We start from the raw sequence: 12,435 nt of genomic DNA, 5'->3' as shown, positions 1-12,435 counted from the left end.
AACACTCTAGAGAAAGATAATAAAGAATTCAGTGTCTCTATAACCTTCACTATGTCTAATGTAAAATAAAAATTACTAGATATTGGAAGAAATAGGAATATGTGATCTACACCCAAGAGAAAAAAAAGAGTCAATAAAAACTCACGCTGCGATGACCCAGAGCTTGGAAGGAACAGAGGACGGCAAAGCAGCTGTTACAACAGCTGGGCCAAGGACTCAGAGGAAATGGTGGCTGGACTGGGTGAGCAGATGGGCTCTCTCCGCAGAGAATGAAATCTACAGGAAAGAATCAAATGGACACTCCAGAAATGAAAACGGCAACTATCTGAAATGGAGAATTCACTGGCCAGGCTTAACTGCAGATTGGAGATGGCAGAATGGCCAGTGAACTTCCAGATGGATCAACAGAAATCGATCTGTCTGTTGAACAGAGAGAGAAGATATTGAGAGAGAGAAAAAAAGGCCTCAAGAGACCTATGGGAAAGGACAGCCTCTTCAATAAATGGTGTGGGAAAACGGGACAGCCACATGCAAAAGAATGAAACGGGCCTCTATCTCACACCATCCAGAAAAATCAACTCAAAACAGATTATAAAGACTTGAAGGTAAGACCTGAAACCATAAAACTCCTGGAAGAAAACACAGGTGGTAAGCTCCTTGACATGTATCTCAAAAATGAATTTTTGAATTTGACACCAAAAACCAAGGCAACAGAAGCAGAACTGAACAAGTGGGACCACATCAAACTAACAAGCTTCCGCACAGCAAAGGATGCCATCCACAGAATGAAAGGGCAGTCTGTGGAATGGAAGAAGATATTTGCAGATCATGTGACTGAGAAGGCGTTAGTACCCAAAACATATAAAGAGCTGCTACAACACAATAGCAAAAATGCAATCTGATTAAGAAACGGGCAGAGGAACTGAATAGACATTTTCTCAAAGAAGACACACAGATGGACAGGAGGTAGGTGAAAAGATGCTCCACATCGCTAATCAGCAGGGAAATGCACATCAAAACCAAAGACACCACCTCACACCAGTCAGAAAGACTAGTATCAAAAGGACAAGAAATAACAAGTGCTGGATTGAGAAGTGGACCAAAGGGAGCCCTTGGTTGGGAATATAAACTGGTGCAGCCATAAAGGAAAGCAGTGTGGAGGTTCCTCAAAAAATTAAAATGAGGAATACCATGTGATTTGCAGCACTATTTATAAGAGCCAAAACAGGGAACAATCCAAGTCCAACGGATGAATGGATAAGGATGTGATTAAAATGCACACACACGCACACAGAGGAATACTCTTCAGACATAGGAGAAGAAAGAAATCCTGCCCCTCACGACAACACGGATGCACTTTGAGGGCATTACGCCAAGCAAAATAAGTCAGAGAAAGACAAATGCTGTGTGACCTCCCTTATGTGTGGATCTAAAACTAATTGAACTCAGAGACAGAAGAGATTGGTGGTTGTCAGGGGCAGGGGTGGGAAGGGAGGGGGAGCTGGAGGAAGGGGGTCAGAAGGGGCAAGTCACAAGGCAAGTCGGTCCTGGGACGCCATCTGCAGCACAGTGACTAGGTCACTAATACCGTACTGTATATCTCAAAGTTACTAAGAGAGCGGATCTTAAAAGTTCTCATCACCAGAAAAAAGGTTACAACTATTTGATGGATGTTAACTAACTGTGGTGATCATTTCACAACATACACATAAATCAAATCATTATGTTGTACCCCTTAAATAAATACAATGTTATAGGTCAATTATCTCTCAGTAAAACTGGGAAGAAGTCAATCTCAAAGTAGTCAGGAGAGTGGGAAGAGGAATAAAAAGTGCATGGGACAGAATACTCAAGATGTCCAATGTGGTCCTGGCCTTGCAACTATCAGTGGGCAGTTGTGTGGCTGTGAGAAGGCCACTTAGCCTCTTTGGGCTGTAATATTTCCATCTGTAAAATGAGAGGGAAGGACTAGGTTTTCAACTTTCAAAGTACACTGGCATTATCCAAGCAGCTCTTAAAAATGAAGATGCCCAGGCCTCAGCCCTAGAAATCCAGGAATTTTTATTCAGTTGTGGGCAGGGTCAAGGCACAGTCATCCTTTAAGTCTCTCAGCTAATTCTAATCAACAGGCAGATGAAGAATCACTGGCAGAATAAAATCCTGGCACTACACGAACCTGAGGCCATTTCTTCACTACCAGAATAGTTCATGCAATGGATTTTCTATCATCTAGTGGTGCTGATATAAGCACTTGTGTGTATGTTTCTATGTACGGGATATACACACACATGCACACATGCACCCTATACACACACAAGCACACACACACATTTCTGTGCGTAATTTCCCACTTAACTATTACACATCTCATTCGTCCGTACAGGCCAAGCAAAATCTGGCTTCCCACAACTGCCCCTCCCCCTCCCTTCCCAAAACAAAGCGTCGGTGTGGACAGCCTACCTGAAGGGAAATGGAAGGTTCACATCTAGAACATTGTTTTGATTTCTGGGCAGGTTGAACACACTCTCTGATAAGGCTGGCAACCGATTTGTCAGTTAAAAATGCCAACAGTGAAAGTTAACTTTTTCCTCCTTTTTTTTTCCTGTGCCAGTAGACGCATAGGTTTAAGTTCAGAAAGTTATTATGCAGTGTTTTGGGGGGCAAATACAATGCAAGATTTTGATTTGCTCTCAAGATTCTGGTTTATTAGAAGCGTGGGGGGCAGATGAGCCTGGCAAATGGCCTGCTTCGGGGCCAGGCTGACCCCACTGTGAATGTGTCTTGAACATCTGGATGGACCGCCTTATTTGGTTGAAACGCAATGCTGGTGACATCGCCCTGAAAGGCTCCATCACCTCACTGGCTGATCAGATTCTCACTAAGAAAAACCGCATTCCTTGCCTCCGGCTGGGCTGCACTGGGAACCGGAAGTATACACCGACCAGAGAACACAACCGCAGCCCCAGGATGCACACTTGTCCTTGCAAGGCAAAAATGGCACGTTTGAAAACTGCGATTTTCCTAGACTGAGATTTTTTCCGGATTATGGAGGAACCTCGAATCTAGCCACCAAGCCCTGCAGTGGCACTGATGGGCTGGATGTAAATTACATCGTGGCTTTAGTTTCTTTTGCAGACACTTCACGGTAATACCTTCCTCCTTTGGAGTCTCTCTTGTAACTGACAATGAAGAAGACTCGGTGAGAACAGCTCTTGCGAGACAACACGGATGGTCAGTTCTGAGGCCGGCACTCGCCCATCCAAGAAGCACATAATTTTGGGGTGCTAGCGCCTTTTCTTTGGTTCACCTTCAGCAGGCTGTCAAACTTGAATCCCAGTTATTTTATCAGATGCCTGGAGCATGAAGTCATTAAACTTCTCATTGCTAAATCTCTGTTTTACTTCTGAAGTCTACTCAAGGGACTGATAGGGCTTAGTAGGTCGTGGAAGAAAGAAACCAATTTTCTAAATACATAAGAAAAAAAATGTCATTTGGACTCTGCCCAAGTAGACAAACAATCTCAATTAGTTAAGCTTTGAATGTGCTTCCTATGCTTTGCTGGGAGAGGCTCCCAAGAGGGCCCGGTGGAGGGAGACAGACAAAAAGACTGGACCGTTAATTGTTCTTTTAGCTGAGACATTTCTTTACATCATTATGGGATCAGGAAAAGCCAGAATTCAGCTACCTTGGTATTGAATCAAGTAAAGAGTCTTACCTTCTCGCCGATCGTTTCTGAGGACCCGGACCTTCTCGATTTTCCCCAAGAGAGCCCCGTCCTCAGCTAGGAAAAGAACAGAGGTGGAGCACGTTGAACTTCACATTTATAAAGGGCTTTGCACGCAGGCCTAGTGACTCTTGATCCCTGGTGGGCTGAGCATCTCCTCGCACACCACAGAGGCACCTCTTCCCGGGGCCCTGATTTCTGGCCTTTTCACTACAGGAGGGCCCATGGCAGGAGGGTGAGTGGACATGGAGGTGGAGTCGGCCCCACACTTACCGTCGTTGCTGTAGTCATCCACCAAGATGATTTCTTTTATGAGGTGGGACGGGCTTTTCTTCAGCACACTGAGAAAAGACAGAAAGATAAAGGCTGCAGCCCCACTTGGGGTGGGGACTCTCATACCTGCACCCCAATCCTTGGCTGGAGAGCCACCAGCCCCTCCTCGTGTTGCTGGGTCGCGTGGCTGTCTGTGCCCCCAGAGCTGGCCCTGGCCTGGCTGTACTGGCCCCCAGCCCCTGTCCTGCACCCCTGCCAGGGGACACCTCCATAAGCTGCAGCAGGCGGGCCACGGGCACCACGTGCCGTGCTCACCTGATCACCGTCCTCAGAAGGGCCGACCTGGCCTCATTGTGGAACGTAATCACCACGCTGGTGGCCGGCAGGTCTACACGCCACTGCTTCCGCTGACACCTGAAGGGGAGAGAGACGGCCCCCTGAGTTGCAGCGAGGCCCGAGAGGGCAGGGGCAGATGGGCTGCCGGCTGAGCAGGGCTCCGCCTGCCCCGAGGCAGGGGCGGGGGGCATAAGGATACGTAAGGAGACAGAAACACTATCAGGGTTATGTTTCAAAGAAGAAAGATTTCAACGAAAAGTAACATATTGAGAACATCTTTCTACCATGTTGGGGGAAAAAAAGCATGTTTTAAAACTGTGAAATCCCACTCATATTCACGTGCTGATACACCTCACCACTCACAATGGTCACTTCTGAGGGGTGGAACTGACCACGTGCCCGTGCTCTTTTCCCACCTCTGCTTGGCCCCAGGCCGGTGTGTGAGCTCCAGCACTAGCTCCACGCACCTCCTAACTGCTCTCCTCGGCCCAGGGAAGCGAGGACGCACGGCCCACGCCAGGTCCGGCTGCCTCTAAACAGTGCAGATGACCACGGTGAGGGCTGGTGCAGGCTGAGGGGTGGACTCCAGGGGCCCAAGTTAAGCAGCGCCAAACTGGGGTTGCCTCTGAATGAAGTTGATTCAGGGACCACACCCACAAACCACGGGCAGGTCACAAGGCATGCCTCAAGGTCACTACAAACCAATGCAAACTGCAAGGGTACAGAACGGCTATTTTAAAACGACTGCGAGGGCTCTGGGTTGAACATGGGAACATGGACAGGCACGGTCTACTTGGGACAGAAATGACCAGTAAAATCCTCAGGCTCAGCGGAACCCATCCTAAGGGACCCTTCAAGGCAGGCTCCATGGACTTGAAGAGCACGCCAGCAGAAGAGAGACGGTGGGGCCAGCGAGTCCTGGGGCGCAGTACAAACGGCACAGGCTCACGGCTCCTGAGGCCCGCGGGCAAGTCGAACTGGCTTGAGTGCAACTTCTCACAGCAGCGTGGGGCGGCTGGGGTACACAGCTAACGGGTCTGCAGATCCAGGGAAGCAGCTCCACCCCCATCATTTCAACACCAGGGAGGGGAGGGTGAACAGCCTTGCCGGAGTCTGCAGTAGGGGAGGGACCCGCCAGGCAGCCCCGTGTCCAGTCCCTCCATGCAACCCACGCAGTTAAACGCACTGCCACGGAAGACCTTCCTGCACCTTGTTTTACTCTTTAGCTCTTAATGTAGATTAGGCATGAATGATCTGCTTCCAGAATTAAAGGTATGCATCTTACATGGAAATCAGTGGGAAAGGAGATAGATTAAAAAAAAAAAAAATCTTTGCAGCCGTGACCAACGCACTTCAGCAGTCCAGGTCTGAAGCGGACGCTCTGGCAGCTGTGGGGCGATGACCGGCGACCCTCCATCAGCAGGCACCGACCTTCCCTCGTGGCTGGGAAAACTGCTTCAGAGCAGCACATTTTGAAAATGGGCAAGAAAAGCAGTGCGATTAAAAAGCAATTAGGTCAGAATCACAAAATGGGCTTCTTCTGTTTATTTGTGCAGATAGCTTGATTTTAATTAATCATGAGAAAACTGCAATTAATATGCCAGTCATTGTTGTCCGGGGAAAAGATGCATTCTGGAATTAATATTGTACCTCATTAGGGCTCCTGACAGCTAAGTCTTTAATGACAAGCAGACTGATAGGCTAGTTGTGCTGTTTTTTCTTTTTTTTCAATTTCAAGAATTAGCCGATTGCTGTATTAAGGAAGTAAGAGTCTGCAAGGCTTAACGGTAAACAAATTACCAAAGACTGTCATTCCCAAGAACTCAATCTGTCATGCTAATGAAACAAGAGCCCTGAGTTAGGAGGCAGTTATGCTCCGCAATTAGGTCCGGCTCAGCACAGTGGGAAGAGGAGCCTGAGCTCTGCAAGGGGAGGGGAGCGTTTTTCAAGCTCAAACCCTAGTAAACTTAACCGATACAATCACGTTCTACTCTCTCCTCGTTTCTTCTGCATGAAGCTTCATCTTCCCGAACATTTTGAAGATTCCAGGGACTCTGGGAATATTTTTTCAGAATGCAAAGGGCTGCTGCACAACATCATTCAATTAAAATTCCTTTACCTATTCACTAGGAATTGGCAATCGGGAAATTTAACAGGTATCCCATTTTGAAGGCGAAGGCAAACAGGGATAATGAGTAAAAACTGAGAGATCTCCCACACCCCATGAATTAAGAGTGTGTGTGCATGTGTATGAATTCAGATCCTAATTCCTCACACCGGACCAAGAAAAAGAGGTGTGTGTGGTGGCGGCGGGGGTGGGGGGTGGGGGGTGGGGGCAAGAACTGGAGAATTTTCTTAAAAATAAACAGCATAAATCTTGCATTTAAAGAGCCACACCCTGCCACGCAGTGCCCCCCACTCCAGAGCCAGTGAAGAACGCCCAGTATCATCAGGACAGCAGGCTGTCTGAGTACTTTCAGACTTGGGCTTCCTTTGGACATTGAGTAGAAATTGTCATTTATTTTAAGTCAGAGGCAGGAAGAGTTTGCCTTCAGTTTTGTCCTCCCAGAGGACACAGGCTGGAAGGAGCATGCCGCTGCAGAGGCAGGACTGGGCCTGGGCTCCGATGCCGCCACGGGCTCACGTGGTCACGCTGGCAACTCCTTGTCTAGTAAGTCGAAGACCTTAAAAATTGGACATAAGGTCTTGAAAAAAAAAACACCTTAATTTAGTTTTAATTTATCTAAGACCAGATGGCCATCAGTATGTGAATTCTTGACTGGCTGACGACGGAGAGGCAGGCTGGTCTCAGCTGCAGGGCATCTGGAGCCCCTCAGGATGAAGGATGCTTCTGTCTCTGAGGCAAACCTGCCTTCCATGCAGACATTATATGTGGGGTTGGTCAAGACTCTGACGAAATCATCAAATGCACGTCTTCAGGCTGGAAGCGGGGGGCTCTGTTTAACAACGTGGAAGGCTGTTCCAGGGTGTGCAGAGGAATAGAGAAAGTTTTTTCCCCCACCCCCCATCCCTCAACATGCCCTCACCACCCTCACCCCACCTGGTCTGGTATTTTTGCCAAGAGCCTCTGGTAACCTTGGGCACTAATTATGTGATCCGATGTTGGGTGGTCAGCCCTCTGCAGGGGCCCTGGAGAGGGATGTGCAGACCCCACTACCCTGAGCCTTCAACACCCAACTTGTTTCTGGTTCGACTTGGAGTCCCATGTGGCTCAGGCTCTGCAGACAGTGGAGCCCTGAATGTCAGTCTCTGCAGCAGGGACTTCTCGCTACGTGTCCACCGCCAGGCCTCTGGCTGTGGGGCTTCCCATGAACAACTCAAGGGAAGCAGCGCCGGGCTCATGGAATGGGCCGCTGTGTCGAGGTGCTGGCTGCTGTCATACGTGTTTCTCTTTACAAATTATTAAATTGGCATTCTGGATTTATTTAATCTGTGGATTTATTTTGAGTCTGTCCCTGAGAGACAAATGTAGCTTTGATTTTTGATGTGCTGGCAATAAAACAAAAAGACAGGGTGCTGGGGGAAGGAGGGAGAACAAATAAACAAGCCAAAAGAAGAGGTTTTGGGTCTGAGAAGCCACGTGTCAAGTCTTAGGCCACAGTAAAGGCAGCACAGCAGCGAGTCTACCATGCCTCCCGGGAAGAGAAGCAGGTGGCCTGCTTTTTCCCAGGCAACCTCACTACCGATGGTGTTGTTGTGTGTGTATATATATATGTGCGTGTGATATTTGAAACCCAAGATTTAGGGGACATACAAGCGTCTATGCATCCTCCACTCAGCTGTATCAAATCTCAGTATTTTGCAATGCTGGCATTTGATTCAGATTATTTAAATGAAGTTAACCATCACAGGTGACAGTTACAGTCCTTCCTACCTTCAACCCCATCTTTAGCAGGGGTATCCAAGATCCTGAATTTGGTACTTCATTATCCTATGTATGATTCTCATAAATGACATACGGACACATTAATAAATAATCCACAGTTCTGCGTATATTCAAAATTGACATGGATGACACTATGGCCTCTTTACTTTTTTCACCTTTAGGGAATGCATCTGTTCTGACACATGCAGCTCTACTTCCTTCACACCCACTGTTACGCAGCTTTCCACTACAGAAATATACCACATTCAATCCCTTTTCTGGTGACGACTGATTTCTCTGTCAGGAAGGATACAGCAGTGGACACTGTCTTTTTACGTACGTAACAGTTCCTGTATTACTGGCCCACAAGTGGTCTTCTAGTTACACACCTCTTCAACTTTACTTGATATGCCAAAGTATTCTCTAAAAGCCGGTGCCTCATTTCCCTACCACCTACAAGGATATGAGTTTGTGATGCCTCATATCCTCACCATTCCTTGGTATCATCAGATTTTTTAACTTTGCCAACCGGATTAGTATAAAATAGCCTCTCATTACTTTAATTTTCATTTCCTTGATTGCTAGAGAAGTCACACATCTTCTCATGTTTATAAAGCAGAGTGAATTTCTTCTGTTAATTGCATGCTCATACTTTGTCCACTTTTTGATTAGATTTTTAGCTCATTCTTATTTGATTACAGGAATTCATATATTCTGGATATTACCCTTTGTCAGCCTTGTGCATTGCAAAAATCTTCTCCAAGTCTGTGGCAGATCCCTTAGTTTTGTTTACTGTATCTTCTGTCAAACATACTTTCAAATTTTAATTTTTCAAACTGTGGCCCTAAGCTTTTCAGGAAAGGTTTCTCTAACCTAAAGTCACCCATATATTCTTGTAATTTTCTTTCAAATGTTTTAACCATTGGGTTATGCTTTAAATGCTGAATGCTTTTAATATTTAGGTTACTCAGCTACCTGTATATATTCACATGGATCACATGACTAAGTAACCTCATGTTTTTCTCTATGGATAATCTGGTTGTGCCAGCATCATTTAATAGTTCATTATTTCATTGCTGATCTGTAACGTCACTACCATGTTTTTACACCTACATCTGTCCCTGTCTTGTTCACTTATTTTTGTAACCTTGCATTCACACCACACTGCCTTAATCGCTGTGGCTTCCAAGTAAGTCTTCACGTCAGATAACGTGAGTTGTTCTGCCATGATGTTCTTCAAGAGTGTACCGGCTATTTGTGGCCAAATGCTTCAACTTTTGAGTTTAAGGATCAGTTCTTCAAGTTCCATGAAAAGGCACTGCATGATACTGCATTGCATTTATAGATTAATTTGAAGAGAATTAGTATCTTTAAAAACTGGATTTTTTTTTAAAGTCTTGCAATTATGTTTTATAATTTTTTACTTTTCTCCACAAAAGTCTTGTTGCATTTATCCCTAAGGAGCTTATAGTTCTGCTTGCTGCAGTGAGCGGGATCTCGTCTCCTATTACATTTTCTAACAGGGCCAAAACTGCTACTGGATTTTGCATGTGGCCCCTGTCCTCAGCAGTCTCACCGAGCTCTTACACGAGTTCTGAGGGTTTGTAGGTTCTCCTGGATTTTCCTCCAGTCAATTCACCTACATTTTGTCCTTTCCTTTCCATTTCTTACACATCTGATGGTTCTTGTCTTGAGAAGGCTCTGGTTATGGCCCATAACACAAATGCAATAAAAAACAAAAGTGGTAGAGAACATCCTTGCCAGGATCCCATCTTAAACTGAAGACAATTAGGTTTTCATCATTAAGCATCATGTTTGTTATTGACGCTTCAAACCTATACCTTTAATCAGGTTAAGGAATTCCCATTCAAGTGCTAAATTATACTGATTTTTTTTCCCTTGTGGCTATTAAGGTGATCACATAGCTTTTCTCTAACCCACTGAGAAGGTATATGATATTAATGTATTTTCTGAGGTTCCATCATTCCTGTTATTTCTAAAATAAACTTCACTTGGCTATGATTTTTAAAAAGGAGCTGTATTAGGTTGGCCAGAATTCGGTTTAGATGTTTTTGGATCTATGGCCAGAACGGACGGGTCTACAAGCCTCTGTTCTCATATTCTCTTTCTCTGCTTCCACGGCAGGGCACTCCTGCTCTAAAGAGGCCAGCAGGGCCGTTTCCCTGTTTCCTGGTCTCTAAAAGGGCCCGTGTTTTAGGCAACCTCACTTAATTAAGCCTTGGGAATTTTGGTAAGGCAGACTTTTTATTCCTACAAAGTTCTTAAATGATCCTGGTAATTTCCATGTTCCTAAGAAACAATCCATTCGATGTCAGTTTGAAAGGGCAAGCTCCCGGATTCTATTTCAGCCAATCGGGACCCAGATCCTATTTCAGCCAATCGGAGCTTGGTCTCTCTCTCCTCTCCAGTCAGCAAGGAGCCCACCCACCGCCTTAGACCCTGCCAATTGACCAGAGCCACGACTTTACCCCTAGACCCAGCCAATCAGCCAGAGCCACGACCATCACCCCACCAACCTCCCTAGAACCCCATAAAACCTTTGTGTTTTTGAAACTCGCTCTCTTTCTCTGGCATCTTGCCACTGCGTTGGTGCAGATGAGAGATTGAGCTCGAGCTAGCTCGAATAAAGGCTCTCTGCTTTTGCATGGGTGTTGGCTCCTTGGTGGTCTTCAGGGATTCGCGACTTTGGGCACAAGTTCTCGAACATTTATTCGCATGAGAATATATTACAATTTTCTTATGATCTTCACAAACTCTGCTCTATAGTTAAGTCTGCACTTTTGTTCTGAATTTATTTAAACATGTTTTTTTTTTCATTTTACTAGTCTCAGAGATTTGTACTGTTTGAAGATCAAGCTTTATCTGACCCTCTCTATTGTTTCTTATTTTTCTAGTTCATTTATGTTTTCTTTCTCCTTCATTCTGCTTTTGAGATTTACATTGCTGCTTTTTCCCACCTTCTTAAGTCCCACGGCCGCCTGGGCTACCGGACGGAACACTGGCTTCAAAGCCAATCAGATTCTACAGACATAGAAACAAAGGCAGCTTTATACTCAACCAAGAGGGTGCGGTCAGATGGGAAGAATAAGATCAGGAGGCGTCAGGTGTACTTAAGGAGGTGTAAGGTCAGCTCCTAGGCTTTGGGAAGAGCCAGGTGGTGCTGGCCCGAGCTCTGAACCAAGGAGCACGCCTCTGGCGGGGAGGGAGACGCAGCAGCAACGGAGGCCAGGGCTGCTCTGACCTCAGGCTCTCCGGCAGACCCAGCCCCTGAAGGTGTGCCAGCCTGCACTCACCCCTGCAGGCCAGGCAGACAACCAAGAGGGCCCGTGTGGGGGTCAAGCTCAGACAGCAGGGCCAGGAAGTTCCAAACACCAAAAAATCAATTAAAATATCTTTGGTCACTTCCAGTCCCTCTGCTCCCTGCTTGTGTAGTGGAGACGTGTGTGTAGAGGGTGTTGACACACGGGACACTGGGGTGAAGGCTCTGAACAGCAGGTGACCCAGATAAGGCCCCGAATGCAGCCCCATCCCCAGAGAAGGCCTGCATGAATTCCATTTCCAAAGAAGAAAAGGGGGTGTCTGTGGTTTCAGCGGTTACGTCGTGGCAGCCTGACACAGCTGTCCGCACGGGACGGGATTCCCCATATAAGCAGTGCAGGGTGCCCTCCAGGCTGGAGCCAGCCCTGGCCCGGGCACATGCAGGGCATACCCGCCTCATTCATGAGGCCAGCGTGCCTGGGGGCAGCTGCCCTGGCATGGACTCACCACTGCGCTCAGACAGTCCGTGAGCTTCAGCGTCACCGAAGAAGATGTTAAAATGCAGATGCCTGGGCCTGGCCCCACCTAGGTAGGTCTGGGTGGTGCCTGGTGATCGGGACTTTAGGTGCTCCCCTCCCACTGGCCCAGCAGGCGATGTGGACGCTGACTGTTCTTAGCCCTCATCTCGGAAACACTGAGGAAGGCGGAGGATCTTATTCACGACACTGTCCTCTCCAGTGGGGCTGCAGACCCGTCTGAGGGGCCTGGGAATCACACGTGGACTCTGACACGGCCCACATTCAGCGAGGGGGTTAAAAATGCCGCCTCTCGGGAAGATGACCCACGCTGGGCTCCCCAAACCCCACCGTGGTTAGAGGCCCGGCACCTAGAGAGTCAAGTCTGGGGCCTTCGGAACAAGCCCGGCACGTCCAGGGCC

General features: G+C 47.1%; 1 protein-coding gene across 2 annotated transcripts in view; it reads right to left on the bottom strand.

Moving 5' to 3' along the window:
- The window catches only part of GALNT2 (polypeptide N-acetylgalactosaminyltransferase 2), a 198,959-nt gene that overhangs the window by 31,257 nt on the left and 155,267 nt on the right, over positions 1 to 12,435 (bottom strand). For both annotated transcript variants that reach the window (XM_036875703.2, XM_036875702.2), the window contains exons 4-6: positions 4,313 to 4,411; positions 3,998 to 4,065; positions 3,716 to 3,781 (exon numbers count right to left, since the gene is read on the bottom strand). In XM_036875703.2, coding sequence (XP_036731598.2) covers positions 3,716 to 3,781; positions 3,998 to 4,065; positions 4,313 to 4,411 — 233 coding nt within the window. The remainder of the gene's footprint in view (positions 1 to 3,715; positions 3,782 to 3,997; positions 4,066 to 4,312; positions 4,412 to 12,435) is intronic.

The sequence above is a fragment of the Manis pentadactyla genome, chromosome 12, assembly GCF_030020395.1.
Source record: "Manis pentadactyla isolate mManPen7 chromosome 12, mManPen7.hap1, whole genome shotgun sequence".
Classification (NCBI taxonomy): Eukaryota; Metazoa; Chordata; class Mammalia; order Pholidota; family Manidae; genus Manis; species Manis pentadactyla.
Note: the sequence above shows the minus strand (reverse complement) of the source record. Positions and strands in the feature narration are given on the sequence as shown.